The following is a 23,335-nucleotide window of genomic DNA, read 5'->3' as shown; positions in this document are numbered from 1 at the left end:
AGCATTCTACATGAGGATGAAAAATTAAAGAAAAGAAAACTAAGTTTAATATTTCTAAATGAGTGACCAATCTGTACGTAGACTGGGCATCCCATATAACCTGGCGGAGCTGATATACAACAATCAGCCAAATAACTTTTCAATACATTATTGATTACTATTTTGGAGGTACTTTTAGGTTGGCAGTAAACACAACTCATAGGTACATGGTGTACTTTTACTCCAATACATGTATTTAATACCTTTAGTTACTTTACAGATCTGGATTAATTAAGTGAAATATAATCAAGTGTTAAATCAGACTTTAGTTCCACCTGGAGTAAATTCACAAGCTACCCTGCAGTATACAAAGTCATTCAAACTAGCTGCACCTTTACCAGCTTTGAGAACACTTTCATGATCAATCATTATAGAACATATCATATCTATTATTCTGAAATGGACCAATCTGCACAACGACTACTTTTACTGTCACTACTTTCACTATATTTTGATGAGAATACTTTTCTACTTTTACTTGAGGAACATTTTGAATACAGGACTTTTACCGTAACAGAGTATTCCTACACTCTGGTACTTCTACTTTTACTCAAGTACAAGATCTGAGTACTTCTGCTTTTACTCAAGTACAAGATCTGAGTACTTCTACTTTTACTCAAGTACAAGACCTGAGTACTTCTACTTTTACTCAAGTACAAGATCTGAGTCCTTCTACTTTTACTCAAGTACAATATCTGAGTACTTAGTCATCCTCTGGTAGTGTATTAGCCTGAATTGTAGCCACAAAATCACGCAGAGCTGCATAAAAATAGACTCGTAATGGTAAGAAGTGGAAAATTCTTAGACATGGATGCACAATAAGAACGGATTATATGATTATATGAATACTTTGTGACGTTTCGCTCTCTCAAAAGTTTGGTCATTTTGTCTTCATGCGCCAATGAGCAGCTCTCATAGGAATGAACGCGGCCCCGCCTCCCACGCTGTATCCAGCTCTTATTATACATCCAAACAGCTCGTGTCCAGGGACGCTCACCTGCTCCTCTTCCACTTCTATAATGGGGAAGCCCATCTGCTTGGTCCACGAGCTCATGACTTCGGCGATGGGCTTTCCACTGGCCTGTTCCAGACAGTCCCATAGGTCCTCTGTGGACAGACACGAGTCAAAGGGATTAGGACACTTAGAAATCGATTCACGCGGCAGTTTCAATTTCAGTTAATTTCTTACTTACCTGTGCAAGCATTTTTATGTTGGAACTTCAACAGGTAGGCGTTCATTCCTTTCCTAAAGTCCTGGAAAAGAGAGAGTAAGAGGTGAACCTTGATGGAGAGAATACCAGAGAGAATATCAAAGTGCTGGAGAACAAACCTCGTCTCCTGTGTAGTCGTGCAGCATGCGGATCACAGACGCTCCTTTGCTGTAGGAGATGGCGTCGAAGATTTCATCCACCTCTGACGGGTGGCCCACGTTCACCTGGAGCACAAAACATCAAGTGAACAGAAATCATAAACAACTATTTATAAGATATATTGATATTTTATTGTAGGTCTGAACCATTATACAGTGTTTTATTTGTCATATAAAACAAATAAAAAAATCTTTCATTCAAAAAAACATCTTAAATATGAAAAACCATTCCGTGTGTTTACTCTGGACCCGATCAAGTGTGTAGTGTAGTACGACATTGCAAACCCTTTTACAGTTGTGTACCGTATTATATACCTTGTTACTTCCAAAATAATCCATGTGTTCTATTTTGCAAACATTACATAAAAGAAAAGTTCAAATTAGATGATGTATTGTGATGAAGTTATCATAAATCATTGTTTGCAACGAGTAGGAGACTTTTTTCCTAACAGACTATGAAGCGACTAATACCAAAGACAGTCACTAAGAGGCTTCAGAAGTCTTTCACTGTGACACTCAGAAGGACACACTCGTGCTGAAGTCGTTAAAAGATGTTCAATACATAAAATAATAAAAGCAATCTCTACAGCAGCACCTGACAATCCTCACAAACTAAGTCATAAAAAAGGCCATATATCTGAACAGGCTGACGCACCCAGGTGACGCTGGCCGGAAGTGATAAAAAAAATATAATGTGACTATTCTTTTATTTGTATGCTATTATATAGGTTGCATTGTTGGAGGAGCTCAGGTCAGAAGCATTTCTACTAGGGGTGTAACGGTACACATACCGAAATTATTCGGTACGGGTCCTTCGGTTCGGTACACGTGTGTACCGAAGTGTACCGAGCGAATATAACGTTAAACGTAAAACATTGAGAACGTGAACAACTTTCTGGAAGTAATCTAAGGTGCTACGTCGCAGCATTCAGAGTCATTTGCTCGCATTGGGTTCAACGTGTCATAGAGCGAGCAAGTCATTTCATTGGACGGGAGGCATACTATGAGAGCTGGTCACAGGGATGCGTTCAAATGTAGTCAGTAATTTGAGGAACTGTCGAAATGGCGAACGCAGATAAAGTTGAGCTCGAAAATCCTCCAGCATCATTGAAGTCTCCGGTTTGGGAACATTTTGGTTTTGCAGTTACGTACAAGGATGACGGACAAAGACAGGTGGACCGAACCAAAGCTGTTTGTCGGCATTGTTCAACTAAAATTGGTTACGAGGCTGGCAATACATCAAACTTGCACACTCATTTGAAAAGGCATCACCCGAACGTGAATATCACTGGTACCAAAAGAAAAAAGACTGAGGTGCAAACCCAACTCCCGCTAGCATTTAAGCCTCCACCACTCGCAATAAGTTCAGACCGAGCCAAAGCTATTACAAACGCCAAATATCCTTATGTTGCCATGTTAGCAAAGCGCTACCTGGCTGTATCTGCTACCTCTGTCCCTAGCGAGAGGGTGTTCTCCACAGCAGGAGGCATTGTTAGTGCCAGCAGATCTGACCTTTCGGCAAGCAATGTGGACAAGTTCATTTTTCTTTAAAAAAACATGAAAATACAACGACAAGCAAGTCCTAATGTCAGACTTGCTGCTTAGGTACGAGTACAGTACAGTTCAAATACAGATTATTTCAGTTCATCCAAATGCTGCACCTTAATGTTTATTTGATTTTGTATTTATTTGAGTGAATACATTATTCACAGTTTAATAATAATAAAAATATATATATATATATATATGTTTTGTGAAAAAAAATTCTGCTGTACCGAAAACGTACCGAACCGTGACCAAAAAACCGAGGTACGTACCGAACCGAAATGTTTGTGAACCGTTACACCCCTAATTCCTACACTGTAGCTTTTGACAATACAACCTTTGAATCTTGAAATAATGATAGAAACAAAATAGTAGACCCAGGCTTAGTTACTGAGCACTTTGAAACAGCAGCAGCAGCAGCTTTGGTTTAATAAGGTGAATCTGAAGGTCACCTCGATGGGATGGCTGCTGTCCAGAGCGTCCAGGTCCAGGGCGCGGGTGTAGTCTGCGGAGACAAACTGGGTCCAGATGTCGTACTCTGGGAAGCAGTGGTCCACGCACAGATACTCGATCCAAGACGCAAAGCCCTCGTTGAGCCACAGATGGGTCCACCATTCCTGATGAAACACACAAGAAGGCAGGGTGTCTTCAAAGACCTTCACAATAGTTCCCTTCCTAAAATATGATCTCATACATTACCAAGGTTTTTAACGTGCATTACATTGTCTCTATTTCACAAATGTTACACGGCACAGTTTAGGCATGGGTAATTTATTGAATATATCGGGTATCGCCGATTTGCTGAGTACACCAGTTGTTGTTTTTGTGCGTTTGTTATTTTATTTGGCAAGTTATTGGTTTGCATTTTACTGTACGGTGAGGAAAACCGTAGGGATGCTCCGATCGCCAGTTTTGGGGCTGATTGCCGGAATCAGTATCGGCCGATACCGATCGCCGATCCGATCGAGTGGGCGGGGCCTATGGGGATCTTCCATTTAAAGTGACGTTTAAAACTCAGTTAATGCTCCTTCACTGGAGCTTCCACAAACAACAACAACCAACATCATTATTACATTCAAATGATTCACATTATTCAAGTTTACATTAACTTTGGAGAATAACACGGGAGAAATGAGCGGAAGCCCTCTCTTTTCCTCTTTCTCTCCTGACAGCCTGTCAGTATCTCATGCAGCTCACTGATCCAGTAATGAGTGACCCGACAGTGAAGAATATACATATTTATAACTAGTTTAGTTCCAGAGGTAGATAGAATAGCTAAGTGTGTTAGGTCTAACTCTTAGTGTGTGTTCAGCTCCGCTCACCGGTCCGTCACGGCGGGTGGAGCTGCAGGATTTCTGCTTCACACACGTTGCATACCGCTATTTTACACCTTAAAATACTGCCAGACTGGTGAAGCCATTTGGGCGAGTTTGTTTTGCCGTGCACAGAGAAAGGTGTCATGTATTTTACGTCATGTGATCGGCTCTCAAGATCGGCATTTATAGAGAGCACCGATCGATCGGCAGAGAGTGAGTATCGGCCATTATCGATCGGCGGCCGATCGGGGCATCCCTAGTTATAAGAATATTCCCCTTTCTGATCATTTGAGAGTTTATTTATTAGACTAACACAGAAAGAAATTGTTTAATTAAGCGAACTACCCTTTTGAATAGCTTTACACAAAATGTTAACGTTACAATCTATAATATATATTGAGTTAATTTTTTTTTTTTTTTTTTTTTTACTATGACATAATGTAGCATGTCCCTGGTTTCTCTACTTAAAAGAACATTATAATCTTACATTTTTCAGCTAGTGCTTTTTTTTTTATTATACGTTTTGTTTTCATGCCAGTTCAATAATATACTTATGTCCAAAGCCTCTAAAAAGATGTACATGTGTAAGTGAGTCTTACCATGGTGACCAAGTTTCCGAACCACTGGTGAGCAAGCTCGTGTCCGACCACCAGTGCCACCCACTGCCTGGAGGACGAGCAGGAGTTCTTGGGGTCGATCAGCAGAGCCGTCTCCCTGGGAGAAATAAAAACAAACAGAGAGTGGAGGTTAACATGGAGACCGGCTGAAGGTCGACACCTCCTCTGGACGTCAAACACCCAGAGTCCACTTCAGCTGCTGCCATGGTTATTAAGAGAGGCAGGAGGCAGTAGGTGCTTATCACTTTCCATCTGAACACCCAACAGGTGGTGCAGCTAACCAGGAAGCAATTAAAAACCCATCAGAGCTGTCACCCAATAAAACACACGTGCACAAATAACTCATTTCCCCTGCAAGATAGAACACAAACTGCTGCTTTCTCAATGAGACACGGAGCTGCACAACTACAGATTAGAGTTGCATTAAAGCAAAAGTTCCTTGTTGTTTATTTGGATAATTTCCCCAGGATTCATGATAATCACGTAGGTCTATAGAGTGCTGCACTGACGCGTCCTAAAACCCAGAAGTAAGCTGCGCATGGGTTCCTTCCGGTTCCCTCGACAAAAACCAATGCAGCTTCTCCATAGGACTTTGGAAAATAGCTGGAAATAAGGTCTGTGGTTGAAACACATTTAAGAGACGGATCACGTCGGATAATATCCACATGTCTACCCTACTTTTATAATTTTCGAATAATAGATCTAATCGATAGATTTATGAAATTGCATTGCTTTTTTGTCGAGGGAACCGGAAGGAACCCATGAGCCAGAGTTCCCGGTCAACATGTCCGTTAAAGTTTAGATCTTCCGGACAAAATTAGAAAAGTGCCGGTCAGAGGTCTTCCTTGTTATTTATTGAGCTTTAAAACAAATTGATTTGATATTAAACAAACTAATTATAGTGGATTAACTACATTATTCAAAAGTGTACAGTAACTTATAATAACACGGGAATAATAAACGGAGCGCTCTCCCTCACCTGACAGCCCGTCAGTATCATGCAGCTCCCGGATCCAGAGTAACCCGACAGTAAAACTAAACATATCAATAACTAGTTACGGTAGTTTGAGAGGTAATTAAAATAGCTACGTGTGATATTCTAACCTTAAGTGTGCATTTTGCTAGACTCCGACTTATCTTGACAGACTACTGGAGCAAAGATTAAAGACTGTATTGACTCCCTTTATCTACAGATAAGATGACTGTGTTGTCATACTTTAGTGCCAATAGGCCAGTATACCATGAGAACTCATTTTGAAACTAACATTTGAGTCACTGTTACTTAAGATTACGTTAAGCAAAATCAACTAGATAGTTATTTTTCAATTCAACAACATTTTTGACAATGGCTTAATAAGCTAGGGCTGTGCACTTGCAGTCCGTTTAATAAATCCATAGAAACACGTTACACGGGAAGCTTTAGTTGCCGTGTCTTGAAGAGGAATGAAAGTGTACCTGTAGGTCACGAGGCCCCAGTTCTCCATGGCACCTGAGAGGGAGGAAGACGTACGCATTTTAGTTTTAACCTTTTTTTTTTTGGAAATGATGAAAAATGACTGAATATTCAATTGACAGCTACTCACCAGCAGCAAAATCAGCAATAGCTATTAGATCGATTTTAGGCAGTGGATAAGGAACATTGAAGTAGTTATTGTAGAAAGGTAAGGTCTTAATAGCAACCTGCAAAAAACACACAAAGCCATGTTAAGAATAAGATGTCAAAAGGACACAAAGAGATAGGCGGATTCAACAATTCAGTATAGAATTAACTGTCAAATGCTGGCATACATTTCAGTTAACTGTCTATTTCTCTACACCTCTAATCATATTTGTATAATTCTTAGAGCAAAAGTGAAACCAGCAAGCTCAGCTGTCTTTCTAAAAAGGGATGGACAAAGTTCTCACCTCCAGCGCAAACTTCCCTTGTTCTGACTTCCCGACAGGCGTGTAGACGCGTACCGTGATGCCGTCCGATGACTGGGCCTCCACAAAGTCATATTCACCGATGACAAAAGCTACAAGGTACGTGGACATGATGGGCGTGGTGGCAAACTTCACTTCCACCAGGTTCTCATCCTCTGGATATGGATTTCGCTCAGTGACATTCTGCAAAAGGGAGAGAATAGATTCAAGATTCAAAGGTCTTAATAGCCGCATTCACACCGCAGGACTTTCCCTGGTACTTTGATTCTTTAGTTCCGTTAGTACCAATAACGTCACGTTCACACCGCCGGGACCACTCAGTGCCGGGAACTCTTTTGGCCATTTTCAGTCCCTGCTAGAGAGGTGGTACGAACCTGGTGATAAAAGAGTGCCAATTTCTATTCTATTTCTATTGGCTGGGCGAATTGCAAACCACGCCCCGTTAGACTCTGAATTTTTTTTGTTAGGCAGCCATTTTTTTCCTCGCTACAAAACCACATCCACACCTGAGCGAGTACTTTGTACTTTAAAGCAGTTATGACCACATGTACTACAACACCGGAGCGGTGGAATGATGAGGAAGTGTCGGCGCTTCTGGCAATTGACTCTGAGGACGGGATGCAGCAGCTTCTACAGGAAGCAGTTCCCAACTCCAAATGTTTTGAGCGATGTTCGCAAAAGCTACTTGAGCTGGGAATCGTGCACAGTGCACACGGATGCCGGGTAAAAATAAAGAAACTCAGGCAGGACTATAAATGCCTCATGTACAGCGGGTGGGCTTTATACCCCCTCCCCCCGTGTAGTTCTTCTTCTCTCGTTTTTTTTTGTATTCGCCATGAAGTGTTTTTTGCGGCCTGCCAGTAAACCCAGAGAAGAAGAAGGCGAAGTGACGTCAGTGTAATCTTGCCTCAGGGAAAGTACTGCGGTGTGAATGCGATTGGCACTAGCCCCCTGACGGATTCAGTGCCGTGGTACTTTAGTGCCGGCACTAAAGTACGGCAAGTCCTGCGGTGTTAAAGCGGCTATAGTCACAAGCTAACGTGTAGAAATGGCAATGAAAATCTTATGACGCGAGCTCCTCACACGATGCGACAACATAATAAAAAAACAAAAAACAAATATCATGGAAAAAGAAGAGATTTATATATAATAATAATAATAATATATTAGTGAGGCTTTGTGTTTAATAGGAGCTTTTGTAGCAGATCATGAGTAAAAGCTTCTGAATATTTCCTCTTTCTGGCAAAGAGTGATGTTGTATAATGCAAATCCGATTAAAATTCTAAAGCCCCATGACCAAAATCCCATGAAAAAACAAAAACAATATTTGAGTTCCTCTTTTTGAAAGACTGTCTGTAACCTCCTGTCTGTGGCTCGCAGCCCAGTGGCTTTCATCTTGAAACAAATACACAGTTCACAGGAGGAATTGGTGCCTTGATGGGACTAAATTTAGCAGAGGATTAATCTGCATTTACTTGAGTGAATATTTGTGCCAGCAGGAAGGTTTATGTGGGACTTACAGTGAGAGAGTGAGAGTGAGAGAGAGAGTGAGAGTGAGAGTGAGAGTGAGAGAGTGAGTGAGGGAGAGTGAGTTCAATGTAAAAAAGCAACATGCCATCTAGTGCAAAAGTGTGACTTCCCTGGCAGTGCTCAATGCTAACTTTTAAAAGTGGTTGCCAGGCAACCAGGCATCAGCTTTTGGTTGCCAAAACTGAAAATATGGTTGCCATTTTTAGTCAACTTATATTTTAAATAATTAAGATACTATACAGTTATAGATCAACTTAATAATGAACATGTGACACAAAACAATGTTCGAATGCTTTACAATAAGTAATTAACACAATTATTTGAAACTAAAGTGGTAGGAAACTTGTCCACCCTCAATTGCTGGTATACTAAACACCAGTAGTGCAGCTGTTGTCATGTTCTTCACAGATCCCTCACAAATGAATTGAGCAAGTCACTAGTTTCTTGGTCATCTGTTGTCTTCCTTTCAAATGTGGGTTTTCCTGACCTTTGTGCTGACCCCCACCATAGATCCATTGGCCCTTCAGTATTGAAGTCTTGGATTGGCCAGACTAATACATTTCAAATGTGAAATGAAAACCATTCACAGTTAATCAGACATTAATTATTAATGCTGTAAATTACCTTTAATATGTCTAACTATATTTAAAATGTGTTACCTTTTTATAGAAGTGATTATATTTGAATGCCAATATTTTCCTATGGTAAAGTTTCGTTTTGCACTTTTATTTGGTAGTAATAAGATCGGGACTCTTATTTTTGAAGGAACTTTTACCGGAAGTGAATGAACAACGCAGCAGAATGTACAAAATATATATTTCGCCTCCCAAGACTTTACACATTCCCTCTTTGCTTTTCGTTCGGGTTCATCTTGCGCTTTATCAGTTGAATCACTTTGAACATTAGTTTGAGATGTTGAGGTGTTGGCCGAACTTTTTACCCCACAGTCAAAGAACTTAATTTGCTTCGCCATTTTTTGTGAAATAAACAAACCGCGCACGCGAGTAAACGTGCATCGCTTTCTGGCTCCGTAATCACACCAATGCACGTGCAACTTAAGTATCAGGTTCCGACTGGTCACAACAATAATTAAATATCACTCTTAACACAACAAATAATTAACATTTATCTATTTTGGGGTGCACATTTAGCTGTCCTTATTTGTTCATGTTAAAAAGTGGCCAGGAAGTGGTTGACATTTTTTCTGAATGGTTGCCAATGTCAACCGTTACTGTCGAGCCCTGCCTGGTGTGTTTTTCTTTGGACTAAAGCAAAGAGGCGGAAAAGATACCAGACTGATGCAGACAGGATCACATCCTTTTGACACACACACACACACACACACACACACACACACACACACACACACACACACACACACACACACACACACACACACACACACACACACACACACACACACACACACACACACACACACACACACACACACACACACACACACACACACACACACACACACACACACACACACACACACACACACACACACACACACACACACACACACACACACACACACACACACACACACACACACACACACACACACACACACACACACACACACACACACACACACACACACACACACACACACACACACACACACACACACACCTTTTAGAAAGGTCACAGTCGACTTGGTGAGAAAATACATTTCAGCAGCTATGTGGACACTAAAGGTCGAGAGCTGGACCGGCATCAATCTGAGCAGGTTAGCCAGAATAATCACATCTCCTTAAAGAGGCCCTGGGCATTGTGGTCTGCAATCTGACCGTTATTATCAGTATGTGTTTTTAAAATGTGGGTTATTTGTCTTAAATATTCTTTAAAAGTCTGTTTGTTGACACATCAAGGTGCACATTATTTAAAGACTAAGAGTATGCATGTCATTAATATTCAGGCATCAGAAAGACCCAGATTTAGCTTCATCGTCACCACCGAGATAAACTGCATTAGCCTGGGGGGGTGATGTAAGAAACAAACAAACTGGATGATGTTTTTCTTTTGGCTGCAAACACTTTCAGTTAAATATCACACAAGGCCTGTTTTCTTAGTGATGGGAGTTGGTCTTACATTGACAAAAATAAAAACTCATTGCACATGTACAGTAGCCGTGTGTCACGTGGGGTTAAACATAACATTAGCCAGGGGTCAAATATGCAGCGTCTGTCTGCTGCTGCTGCTGCTGCTGCTGCTGCTGCTGCTTTCCATTATGTAAGCAATGAAGAGAAAAGGAGGGAACGGACACACATTAGAATAACAGTTGTGTGAAATTGTTACTGGCTAAAGAAGCAATAAATACAGACAACCAGCTGGAATCATTTGAGCCTTTCTTGGATACAATGAAAGGATTGATTTAAAACTGGTCACACACACTTTCTCAAATGGGGGAGGAACATATGACACGTACCATATTTGACAAGGCTACTCGGTCCTTGGGAACGATCAGAGTGATGTCAAAGGTGGCTTTGATGGCGGGTTCATCCCAACAGGGGAAAGCTCTGCGAGCGTCAGTGGCCTGGAGGGGGGGGGGGGGGAGGGGGAGAAAGAGAGACAAACTGGGTGTTTAGATGAGTCCAGACCGTTTCAGATCCAGCTAACTGCTTCAAAATGCATCCTAAACTAGTCTCCTCTCGCTGTGTGATCGTATCTCGCTCGGTCACATTTGAGTTGATCTGTGTGAACAGTGAGCCCGCAGACATGCAGGTACAGAGGAGACTTAGACAGAGGATGTTTGCATAGTGGAGATTACTAGAGAACACAAACCTGAACAAAAGGAAGAAAAAGATACAAATTAAGACTCAAGATAATAAAATGTGTTCATATTACTAATACCACTTATGAACTAATAGAGCCGTTTCTGATTAATGATAAAACTCACCTCTATACGTTTTACTACCAGGATACGACCTTGTATATTCATCATGCATATCCAAAACATATAAAGTATACATTACTACACTCCTGTTTAAGGTGCGCTTCATTTATTTTGCAATTACTGTACACGTGCCCAGGGTTGCAAAAGTCCGGGAATATTCAAAGATGGAAACTTTCCATGGGAATAAACTGGGAATTTTCTAAATTGAAGGTTGGCTCTTCGTAGGGAATTTAAATATAGTTGGGGAAAGTATATTTTAGCATAATCTATCCGACTAAAACAAACAGATGCCATTCAAGTGCACTTGAATATCCATGCCATTCCTCAATCACATGCACACTGCTTACTGCATGGCTATTGAGACCACACCCCCTACAGCAGGGATGCAACTTGGATGGTGGTGGGGCCACATCCTTTATGCACTGGCCACCAGGGGGCCGCAGATTCACTTGGAACACACACAAAAAATTAGTAGTAACTGCCGCTCAAGTCCCTTACTCTCATTACAGCAACGGTCTGCAAACATACTCAACATTGTGGTTTACCCCTGGATTCAGTGAAAAGATATTCTTTCTCCCACTTTTCTTGGAAAACAGGATTCTCCTCAGATACCTGTCTCTTACTGACATCCACAGAGGGTTGTGCTCATATGTGACCCTCTCTATCGGAATCAGTCGGAAGTCGCAACGGCTCATTTCAAAATAAAATGATACAATTCCCATAATTCCCATGGAAGGTTTCCAATATGGAATATTTCAAAAATTCCCCAGCTTAGCTTCCCATGGAAATTTACCGGAAACTTACCGGATATTTTCCGCCCCTTTAGAACCCTACACGTGTCTAGAGTCCGATCTGAATCTTGATATATTGAGCAGGTGCCAATTTTGTAGCTTTTAGGGTGATAACTTCATAAAGTATGATAACATAAAATCAAAGCTTATTCGTAAAACATCAATAGAAGCTATGAATGTTCTCTAGCACAGATATATTTTTTTATTGTATATTTTACCCCAATGTTTTGTATTATGCAGTCTCTCTATGTCTTCGATTCGTATTTATTTCCATGAATGGTTTTTATTTTTCGTCATATTTAATGAGCATTGTTGGCGGGAAGCTGAAATCCAACAAGATTACATAAACTCTAAACTAGATCAGAATTCAACAATAGAATCAAATAGATATAGACATAAGTAACCACCACATGTATAGGCTGTTTGATTCAGATTATAAAGACATATTTCTGACCTCCCTGTGTGATTAGGGGGGCCTGAACACTAAATAACTATGTTGCTTTGACCAGGACACGGTGACTATTTGGGAGGCAATTTGAATGAGAGATGTATGTCAACCTGCAGACCTCTGATATTTCACTTTCATGTGTCCTTTCAGGAGTCAGAGACACAGGCTGTCATTTTGCTGTGTGAGCAGCTGCTCTCTTTCCCTTTGTCACAGCACTACAGTGGAGCTTTTTTATCTGTAGCAGGTTAAAACCCCGTCAGCCGTTTTCAAAGCAGATCTACTGAAGGCGGCTTTTGGAGCCATTGTTCAAATGAAACGCATGAAGCCAACGATTTCATCTACCAACCAGTCTGAGTAGGTTGTTTAGTAGATTGTGGTAAATCAATATAAGACTCTTAAAATACTCCTTTATTCTTCCATGTGGCAGCCTGAAACAGCTTCCATTATAATCTCACTCAACGCAAGTGTCAAGAAGAAGAATAACATATAATACTTTATTAATCCCGCAAGGGGGATTTCAGTTTCAACCTGCACTGTCACTGCAAGTCACTAAAGCTTCTTCCTGTGTGTATTCTACAATATCAGTGTGTATTTAATAACAAAATGTGAAGAAGCAACTACACAACAATTGCAGTGAGAAGTTTCTCTGAATAAGATTTATCTCGCTGTTTTGCTGAACCCTCAGTCATCGTCAAATACCGCCTGAAAACTCTTTAAATGGCACCTTATAAAAGTTGGAATTGGGGTGGAGGCTCCCTCTAATAATTGTTCTTATCCAAACCAACAAGCAGGCCCACTTCAAGCAGTAACTGGCCATGTGTGTCATTATTAAGTAAGACTTGAAGTAGTTTGTGTTTGGGCTTCTCCGTCGTCTTTTATTCTTCACATGACTTCCTTTTTTTCGCACAATCGAGTGTAACACAATAAAAGTCAGGCAACACTTCCCATCACTACATTTCAGGCATTCTTCCATCTTTAAGCCACCGTCAGTGGAACCACACGATACGTGTTAAGGCAATAACCTTCCACTGTATTCTCTAAAATGAGTAAACAACTACAAGAAAAAACTGGCAGCCCTTCTTGCGTTTAGCTTCACTTTCTTTTCAGACCAAGTCAAGTTCGTGTCGGGAGGACAAACGGAAACCAAAACCTCTGGACACAACTTTATAAACATGGATATGACTAACAGGAGACCCTCTGTCATAGCTGTCCCTCACAGTGTGCACTGACTCGGGTATAAAACCTGTGATCTTCACAGAGTGGATATTCTCCAGGTTCCAATAAAAGCCCAGCGATCAGTCCCGTCTGGCTTTGACAGAAATGCATGTCAACACACAGTTGCATCTTTAAACCATATGTACAAATTAGGGGCTGCACCATCAATCAACATTTACAAACTGACTAGTGCAATACTCAAATTGGAGAAAGCACAATATGTGTTGAAGGTTTAATTAACTGCAGAGATGTTACATCCTACAAATAGTCAACTATAGACTCGTTGCATATTGAGTTGGTACAGATCCTGATCATTTGAATTACATTACATGTTAGGATTTTTTATCCAGAGCGACTTCCATACTCAATACTGTGGGCAAATCCCCACAGGAGCACTTTGGGGTGAAGTGTCTCAGGGACACAACGACATGCTGACTGCAGTGGGGTTTGAACCTGTGATCCCAACACCAACGCACTAACCCACACGCCTCCCGTGTCATTTGAATGAACTTTTTTTGAAATGTTTTAAGTGGAATAATGATGTAGGATGATAAATCCCCCTCAATAACAATACCATATCTCAAAGCAATTTCATGCAATACGTTATTTTACCAGATGGTGCAGCCCTAGTATAAATAGAATATCATTTGAGACATCTCCTGATCTCTAGGAAAGTTCTGGAACATTAGTCATTTCACCATCACACGCTCCTATGTTGCAACACAGGCGAGTAGTGGGTTAAGCAACGCTCCCAAAAAGAGAAAACATCCCGTTGCCTTTTGGTTTTCAGCTTACCTCAAACTGTGTGACGGCAGCGTAGCGGCTCTCTCCAGCAGGGTTTGAATATTTACTTCTATAGAATCCCTTCATTTTGTCGTTCAGCTCCCCGACAAAGTCTACCTTCAACGTGCCGGCGCCTGGGGGGGGGACGAGAAGGGGGAAACTTTGTATTAATGAGAGAACGATGATTCAAAAGCAGACGACAAGTGGAGTCACGTCTTACCTTTCTGTAAAGCGCTAGGGAATGACAGGGTGACTTTCTCATCCTCATTTTGATAGTTGAATCCGGTTGCGTTAATTTCTGAAAGAGAAGAAGAAGAAGACCGTGGAATATTCCCTTTTCGATTCACGTTTTTATGGATGACAGTGGTGTTGAATAAGAAGATAAGAGGGAGAAAGTCTGAGCCTCACCTTCTCCTCCCTGCGGTGCAAAGGAAGCTGTAATGATGTCGATGTCAGCGCAGTTCATCACTATCTGATTTGTGGCTTGTGTAACCTGTAAATATTGACATAGAACAGCATAATGTATACTTTGAAAATCTCTGCTGTGGCATTTTTTCAAATCCCAATCTGATTGGGGAAGATTCCTTTTTACACCTTTTCCAAAAGTCAAATTCACACGATAGAAAGAGAGGTGTAATTCAAGCTGATTCAGCACTTTGAAGCCACACTGGAAAGACACATCTATTTATTATGAAAGCAGCGCAGATACAACTTGAAAGCTGTTTCGTGAATTTTAAAAAACAACACTTTTAAAACCTTAAAAACTCCACAGTTAAATAAAAGGTGTTTGTGAGGATTGCCAGCACCTGTGCAAACACACTTTACACTTCATTAGGTTTAAGGAAAGTAAGGGCTAAGGTCCAATGTAAGCATCACCTCAGTATGTAAAAGGAGCATGGTTTTGTTTGACTAGATTAAAATGTATTTGGTGAATCAACATGAAACACTAGTGAGCAGAGAAGGAACACATGGGACTTACTGAGCGGTAAACCTACCGAGGCTAAAGGGCTCGGGTCACAAAGACGACCCAGTCGGGGTTTGAAAAGGAGAGAACGTGATGAAAACAAAGAGGAAGGCAGACTATGGGGCTTCTACCTAGTGATGTGAAAACAGTGGATGTGACTGCACAGATTATTGAGGGGGAAACTCTGTGGAAGCGATGCCGTTTAGGAGTTTATCAGAGTGACATTCACAGTGTGTGGCACTGCTGCTGTTGCTTGAGACACTTTGAGGCCGACGCAGCGGGGCAGTAATTATAAAACATGCCGGGCAAATGGCGAAGTGCCACGTTTTAGAGATTCTTCCGCTCCATTGTATTTTACACAGACTTTGTGCAAACAGCAGGTAATCAGGGTGTTACTAAACCAAACTGTGGAGGACAGTTTTTAACTATTAGCAATCACAGGATTAAGAAACCTTCAGGATGACTCAACAATAAGAATTGGAACATGCATTTTAGTGATCAACACAAGGACATCATGTTTGGATTGATTCAAAATGTGATGTTTTAATTATTACGGTTTGTCTAATGTTTGAATATGTGCTGCCCTAAGGTTTTTTATTTAGCATATGATCACTCGTATACATATAGTGGAGGAGATAAGATTCTTGCTACTGATAAAACAATTTAAATACAAACTTCCTCATTCCTTTGTTTGCTTCGTCATTTAACAATAAAAGCCACACTTCTCAAAAACATCCAGTGCCAACTTTTATTAGTTTATTGCTAAAACAATAGCTCAGTCAACAGAAAACTAATCATTAACCTTTGCGATAAATACAAATGTACTTTTTTAATAAAGTAAGCTCTTCACGTTTGAGGATTTACTGCTGATTTCTTTTATATCACCTGGAACTGTTTATCTGTAGGTTATTGACTGTTGGTCAGGCAAAATATTATAGCATTTGTTTTTCTGCATTTCAAACATGGCTCATGTTACTTGGGATTACTGTTCGGGTAGCTATTCAATGATATTCCATTTTTTAATGTTGAGTTGTTTATCATTTGGTGTCACATACTTATTTGAGCAAGCACATGTCGACCATATCAAATGCAGTGCTGCGCGTTGACTGTTCTGATAATGTGTGCGGAGTGAGTGACTACAGCCAGGCGTGTTATGTTAAAGGCAGGTGTTACGATGCCCTGCTGACAGGTGCCAGTAGCCGAACAATGAGGCAATTTACAGACTTGAAGCACAAACTCTATCGCAGAAATAAATGCAAATTGAGCTGTCATGTTTGTTTTATCTGTTAGTTACACAGTAGCTACCATCTACATGCACTTTTGCAACAATCCAACGGGAACCCAAGTGATTCACTAACCTATTACCTTGAGTCAACTGAAAGCAAACGAACAGTGTGCATTCCTTACATTTACTGTCAACACTGTGTAAAGAATAGATTGTGCTGCTTTAAATATAGCTAATCAGGCAAATTCACTATTGGCAGATAGTTACGCACATTAACTAATGTGCTGTACTTAAATATACATTTGAAGTACTACATGCAACTTTATACATTTCAACCAAAGGCAAGTGTTGTACCATTATCTTCACCACTTTTACTTGACAGCTTTATTCACTTTTCAAATGATATTTTTGTGACGATGTGTCTCCAGATGTTTTGAATTTGAATGGTTGTGAAAACTTGAAGGATAAAGTGTTCCTTTCTACGTTTAAAAAGCTACTTCACCAACATTAACTGTAAAAAACGCATTGAAACAAAGCCAAAAACAGGGATGTTTGACTGCGCTCATCCAAAGTATCCAAAGTCATTAAAACTAGCTGCACCTTTACCAGCTATAATGCATCAACAATTATAATCAATTCGTATCATATATATTATTCTGCCAATCTCCAGAATGACTACTTTTACTTTTGGTACTTTAAGTATATTTTGATGTTAATACTTTTGTACTTTAGTAACATTTTGAATGCAGTAATTTAAAAAAGTATTCCTACCCTCTGGTACTTTTACTCAAGTAAAAGATCTGAGTAATTCTCCCACCTCTGGTGGGAGGGGGCTACATCATGTTGCCATGATTTAGCAAACATTATTGAGCGTTAGCTAGATGCTAGTAGGCTAGTAAACAACTTAAAAAATGATTGCAGATAAACCGATCCTGATTTAGAGCAATGCCTTGGTGTAACAAGGGGTTAACATTCCTGGCGAACAACAAACTGATCCTGAAACACATTAAGCGCACTGCAAAGCGCTTGTTAGCATGCTAACGTTAGCTAACATGAGAGTGCAAGTCTGCCTGTGACTGTTGTGCTAGCTAGCTTCAATTAGCTTCTGGCAGAAATATCGAGACGTTATTTTTCACCATTCATTGCTCTCATTCAGCCACCTTGAGCCTGCCGGTAAACGGTTAGCTAGTTTAGCAACTGCCAGCTAACACAAGCTAAGGGCTAACGTTACGCTAAGCTACTACTGATGCTAACAGCTAACAGTTTGCCCGTTATTGCTCGAAGACAGCACATTAGCTCGCTTCTGTTAACGTTAGCTGGTCATATTACATAACAAGATCCACACACAAACAAATCCATCCATGTAAGAAGCCAGACGCTCGGGGTCAACTTACCTCCACCACCGCCTCCAGTTTCCCTTCAAAGGTGAAGTCGATCAGGTCCGGCTTCAGACACAAGCCATAGTTGACGGGGTAAACGTCAGCTGGTAACCGCACGAAGGGCCTCCTTTCGGGCATGGTTCCTGTATTTTGGCCGCTAACGAAGACGGTGCTGTGTGTAACTCTTGTTATCGCTGTGAGTTTTATTAGTGCAGAGCTGATTAGAACGGAGCTCGGCAGTGAGGATGCAGGACAGCCGGTAGTGAGTCTGTAGAGTGACAGCGGAACCCTACGGCCCAGGAGAAGCAACATCAACTGAAACCTCTCTCCTCTCAGCCCAAACAACTCAAGTTAACCAGCGTCGACCTACAGACACGCTACGTCATCACGTCGTGTCAGCGTACGTGCTTTACGCACCATAGATAGATAGATACAGCGCCGGATAGATAGATATTATTTTAATCATGTCTAAAAATGGTCTTTATATTTCATATAATGAAAAATAAGTCCTTAAAAATGTTTTTCCTTTTTTGAGGAAAAGGGTTTAAATTTGATTAGAATAGATTCAATTGAATTTACTGTATTGATCACCATTTTGGATTATGTGTTGTCAAAGCAGCATGTAAACAAGGCATTGTACATGAATTCAAATAAAAATAAAACAGAAAGTTAACAGAAACAGTTAACATATCTATATATTTAAATATCTCATATATTTGTGTATAGCTCTAAACACTTTCAATGCAAGAAATGCATTTTGCATTAACAGCAGAATCATATTACCCTTAAAAAGTGGCACAAATACGGGTGTGCAGTACTGTAGGTAAAATTGCAAACCCAATCAAGTATCCAATGATAATGTAATCTGAATGCACATTTTGTGACAAATGCTGTAACAACAACAAGCTTAGTTCCTTTCAAGAGTAAACATAATATTCAACCGGTCAAATTTAGAAAGATGCAAACTGAATATTGATTATAATAGATATTTGTATGGTCTAAAGCGAGTATTCCTTGTTTTTGTTATCACTGTAGATATATATATATATATATATATATATATATATATATATATATATATATATATATATATATATACACACACACAAAAACACATAAAATGAACGTTGCAATAAACGTGTTTTATGTAATGTCACATTTTTGGTAACATAATATTAAAGATAACATGCTGTATGTATGTCACACAACTATTTATTCTCGTTGGAAATGTCCATAGAGCTCGCGCTAATAAACCGGAAGTCTTCTTTTGTGTCAGACGGTGTCAAGATGGCGACGCCCATGAGGAGGACGCTGGTTGCTCTTCACAGGGCAACATGTAGCAGTTTAATGGTAATGAAGCATTTAATAACACTTTAGTTTAATAAATAGAGACACTCAGTTTGTTGTTTTAGCAGGTCGTTTGTTGAGCTTGTTGTGAAAATGTCGAGTCCTGATTAGGCTAGCTAAGCTAAAGCTAACTGTCTTTACATAAAAGGATAATTTCACCAGGAAATAAAAACAAAACAGAGGAAATGTTGTAAACAAATAAAATACAAACGCTGTGTGTTGTTAGTGTTCATCTATTAGACTGTTAGGAAGTTAAACATGTGATATTCTACCCTGTAGTCTTAACCTTAGTGCTATTTCAGAGTTGTTTATGTACTTGACTGCATTATTTGTACATGTTGTGGAACATTTATAAAAAACTGACCTCAAACATAAAGTATAATTATCTTCAGACAACGTGTAGAGGTTATTACCTTTGCACATATGTGTAATATAGGTATACTAAATAAAATACTATTCTACAGACAGCTGTACGTTGCTTTAGTATTTCTATTTGATGCTACTTTACACTTCAACTCCACTTAATCTCAGAGACAAATATTGTACTTTTTACACTCCTACATTTGTCTGACAGCTTTGGTTACTTAGTTACTAAGTACAGCTGAAACTGTTAATCAAAACATGAATTGCAAACTATTTGAATAAGTAATTTATTGCATGAAAAAAAGCATTTCATGAAATAAATCTATTAGATTAGTAGATTGAATGGCAGAGCTCTTTAGTTCTATACAATTATACGGGTCAGGTGTACCTAATAAAGTGGCCATTTGGTTCAGATTGATTAATTAGTATTAAAAAAAAATGGTGTGGTTAAACCATACACTTTTCTGCATGTATATATATTGAATTTGCATTTTACTGTGTACATTTATAGCATTGTGTATCTTTGTTTGTGCATCTTATTAAAGTATTCATTGATTACATTTAGTTGTATTTGCATTCTTTCCCACTTTATAATGCAATTACTGCACATCAATTTCTCGCATAAACAAAGATTTAACCATTTTTCTCTCTTTCTCAGAATGCCGAGGCATCTCTGGACCTTCGGCACCCGCTCCCTCTGTACCTGCCGGTCCGGACTAAGAAGCGGTACTTCATCCCTCCATCGGTGGGGATGAAAGGGAGGAAAGAAGTTAACATCGAGGACAAGGCCCGAAAAGCCGGCGTTGCCCCCAGACAGCAGTACTTTGAGAGGCCCATCAACATTGCCTCCACTTGTAATAACGCCTTTTTTTCACCGTTCTTGATTGAATTTAAATACATTTGTTGAGGTGGCGTTACTGTTCAAGTTTCTTTTTGTTAAATGTAAAGACTGCAAAGGCTTTTTGGAGTTTTTAGTAAATATATTCAACACAACACAGTAGTATATGATTAGTACCAACATGCATTTATAGCAAAATGATTAAATGTCCCGTCAAGTTAAAATTATTCATAAGTGTTATCTTATCAAACTTCTTCTGATTTAAATTATAATTGTGGTACCTTTTGACTCTTTTAATATATTTCATTGTGTTTTAGATATCTTATTTGAATCACTTAAATATATGAGCTGCTTGTGATGAGACGAGAAGAAAAGCTTGATTTTAGTTTGATGTAAAACAGGAATGTCCTTAACAAGGATGTTAAACAGATGTAACAAGAACATGTATGGTTCTTGTGATTGGCTCACAAACTGCTAGCTAAAGAACGTTGTGTATTAGATGCAGTTGTCGTCCGTACAGTTTTCCTAAAATATCAAAAGCCAGGATTGTTTGTATCGTCTACAATCCAGTAATCTGGAGCTATCGTCATCAATCAGACGACAACACTGTATTTTCTAATGTCTCTCCTGATTGATAACCTCTGTCTGTTGCTTCCCCAGCGGGAGTCTTCGACCCCTACATCCCTCCGGAGGGCGACGCTCGACTCTCCTCTCTCTCCAAAGAAGGCCTGAAGCAACGAACTGAACAGATTAAACAGAGCGCCGGCTCTCAGCTAGCGTAAGATTGTTCTTCTAGCTTCTCCTGTTGTTCCTGTACTGAGGTTTTTAGCATCAAACATACCTGGATGTTGTTGGGCTGCCCTCCACCTAAGATGTTCTTATCAAGACGTAGTCCCGTCACGTTCATGATATATTATTATTATTATTTGTTTGGGCTTTTCAAAATGGTTTCAGTTCCAAAGCTGACCACGAATGTTATGACATATGATGGAACGTTGTGCTACGTTGTGCTGAAGGTATAATGTAACCTGTCCAATCTGTTCACCTTTAACTTAACCAGTCTTTAAACACGGCCAGAGCCCACACCGCGTTCCTGTTTCCATCCTGTCTGTGGATAATGTGCAGCGAGGCGCTCATTTATGTAAAAATGCACGACAGGAAGCGTCACCACTCTTATTACACGGCTACATACATATAAATAAATAAAGAAACTTGATTGATTTCATTTGTTAAAAAACGATTGTATTGATTCCACTTAGAAAAAAAGATCCGCTCCACGGTGTACCGACAGTTGGAAATGGACGACAGCAACGTAACTTAGAATGATGGCAGCCCTGATCGAGGTTTTCTGTGACTGTCCATTTGGTTTAACCCGTTTTTTAAACACGGCCAGAGCCCACACCGTGTTCCTGTCAGTATTTACTTCCTGTCTGTCTCCTTCTCCTGATTCCTCTGACATCCAGCGCTCTGTATTTTTACCTTTTTTAAAGAATTTACTTTTATGAGTCGTTGAACCACCTCATCACACCCTTAGGGATGATCAACTGTAAACACAATTTGAGAAAGCTGAATATATTTCTTCTCTTTTACAGGATTCGTAAAATCAAAGAGCACGACCCTCAGTTCTCAACGAAGACTTTTGCAGAGCAGGCTCAGGAACTCTTCATTGAGGCCCACACCGCCCTGACACAGTAAGAGAATGACCGGTCTCTCAGGTCTCTCAGGTCTCTCAGGTCTCTCAGGTCTCTCAGGTCTCTCAAGTCTCTCACGTCTCTCAAGTCTCTCAGGTCTCCCAAGTCTCTCAGGTCTCTCAAGTCTCTCAGGTCTCTCAGGTCTCTCAGGTCTCCCAAGTCTCTCAGGTCTCTCAAGTCTCTCAGGTCTCCCAAGTCTCTCAGGTCTCTCAGGTCTCTCAGGTCTCTCAGGTCTCTCAGGTCTCTCAAGTCTCTCAGGTCTCTCAGGTCTCCCAAGTCTCTCAGGTCTCTCAAGTCTCTCAGGTCTCTCAGGTCTCTCAGGTCTCCCAAGTCTCTCAGGTCTCTCAAGTCTCTCAGGTCTCTCAGGTCTCTCAGGTCTCTCAGGTCTCCCAAGTCTCTCAGGTCTCTCAGGTCTCCCAAGTCTCTCAGGTCTCTCAAGTCTCTCAGGTCTCTCAGGTCTCTCAGGTCTCCCAAGTCTCTCAGGTCTCCCAAGTCTCTCAGGTCTCTCAGGTCTCTCAAGTCTCTCAGGTCTCTCAGGTCTCCCAAGTCTCTCAGGTCTCTCAAGTCTCTCAGGTCTCTCAGGTCTCTCAGGTCTCTCAAGTCTCCCAGGTCTCTCAGGTCTCCCAAGTCTCTCAGGTCTCTCAGGTCTCTCAGGTCTCTCAAGTCTCTCAGGTCTCTCAAGTCTCTCAGGTCTCTCAGGTCTCCCAAGTCTCTCAGGTCTCTCAGGTCTCCCAAGTCTCTCAGGTCTCTCAAGTCTCTCAGGTCTCTCAGGTCTCTCAGGTCTCTCAAGTCTCTCAGGTCTCTCAGGTCTCTCAAGTCTCCCAAGTCTCAGGTCTCTCAGGTCTCTCAGGTCTCTCAGGTCTCTCAGGTCTCTCAAGTCTCTCAGGTCTCCCAAGTCTCTCAGGTCTCTCAAGTCTCTCAGGTCTCTCAGGTCTCTCAGGTCTCTTAAGTCTCTTAAGTCTCTCAGGTCTCTCAGGTCTCTCACGTCTCTCACGTCTCTCACGTCTCTGACATCAGCTCACAGTCAGGGAGGAACGCTGAATATCA

At 40.6% G+C, this 23,335-nt stretch overlaps 2 protein-coding genes across 2 annotated transcripts in view; one reads left to right on the top strand and one right to left on the bottom strand.

Moving 5' to 3' along the window:
* npepps (aminopeptidase puromycin sensitive) overlaps positions 1–18,412 on the bottom strand; it is a 38,499-nt gene extending 20,087 nt beyond the window's left edge. The window contains exons 1-13 of the mRNA XM_079675008.1: positions 18,065–18,412; positions 14,890–14,974; positions 14,702–14,779; positions 14,494–14,615; positions 10,777–10,884; positions 6,792–6,992; positions 6,470–6,566; positions 6,342–6,375; positions 4,869–4,983; positions 3,406–3,570; positions 1,370–1,474; positions 1,233–1,293; positions 1,037–1,146 (exon numbers count right to left, since the gene is read on the bottom strand). Coding sequence (XP_079531134.1) covers positions 1,037–1,146; positions 1,233–1,293; positions 1,370–1,474; positions 3,406–3,570; positions 4,869–4,983; positions 6,342–6,375; positions 6,470–6,566; positions 6,792–6,992; positions 10,777–10,884; positions 14,494–14,615; positions 14,702–14,779; positions 14,890–14,974; positions 18,065–18,361 — 1,578 coding nt within the window. The 5' untranslated portion in view covers positions 18,362–18,412. The remainder of the gene's footprint in view (positions 1–1,036; positions 1,147–1,232; positions 1,294–1,369; positions 1,475–3,405; positions 3,571–4,868; positions 4,984–6,341; positions 6,376–6,469; positions 6,567–6,791; positions 6,993–10,776; positions 10,885–14,493; positions 14,616–14,701; positions 14,780–14,889; positions 14,975–18,064) is intronic.
* A 913-nt stretch (positions 18,413–19,325) lies between these two features.
* mrpl45 (mitochondrial ribosomal protein L45) lies at positions 19,326–22,302 on the top strand. The gene is made up of 4 exons (XM_079675123.1): positions 19,326–19,399; positions 20,418–20,613; positions 21,258–21,375; positions 22,190–22,302. Exons 1-4 carry the CDS (start codon positions 19,337–19,339, stop codon positions 22,290–22,292), a joined length of 480 nt encoding a protein of 159 aa, XP_079531249.1. The 5' UTR covers positions 19,326–19,336; the 3' UTR covers positions 22,293–22,302.
* The last annotated feature ends 1,033 nt before the right edge of the window (positions 22,303–23,335 follow it).

This window comes from Notothenia rossii (assembly GCF_949606895.1).
Source record: "Notothenia rossii genome assembly, chromosome: 1".
Taxonomy (NCBI): Eukaryota; Metazoa; Chordata; class Actinopteri; order Perciformes; family Nototheniidae; genus Notothenia; species Notothenia rossii.
This window is presented reverse-complemented; position numbering and strand designations above follow the sequence as displayed.

Bases quoted from the DNA above. Each gene is read 5' to 3' on its own strand.
- mrpl45 (XM_079675123.1), top strand. From the start codon at position 19,337: ATGGCGACGCCCATGAGGAGGACGCTGGTTGCTCTTCACAGGGCAACA. The intron at 20,614-21,257 runs GTAATAACGCCT...TTGCTTCCCCAG, and splicing joins CATCAACATTGCCTCCACTT to CGGGAGTCTTCGACCCCTAC. The intron at 21,376-22,189 runs GTAAGATTGTTC...TCTCTTTTACAG, and splicing joins AGCGCCGGCTCTCAGCTAGC to GATTCGTAAAATCAAAGAGC.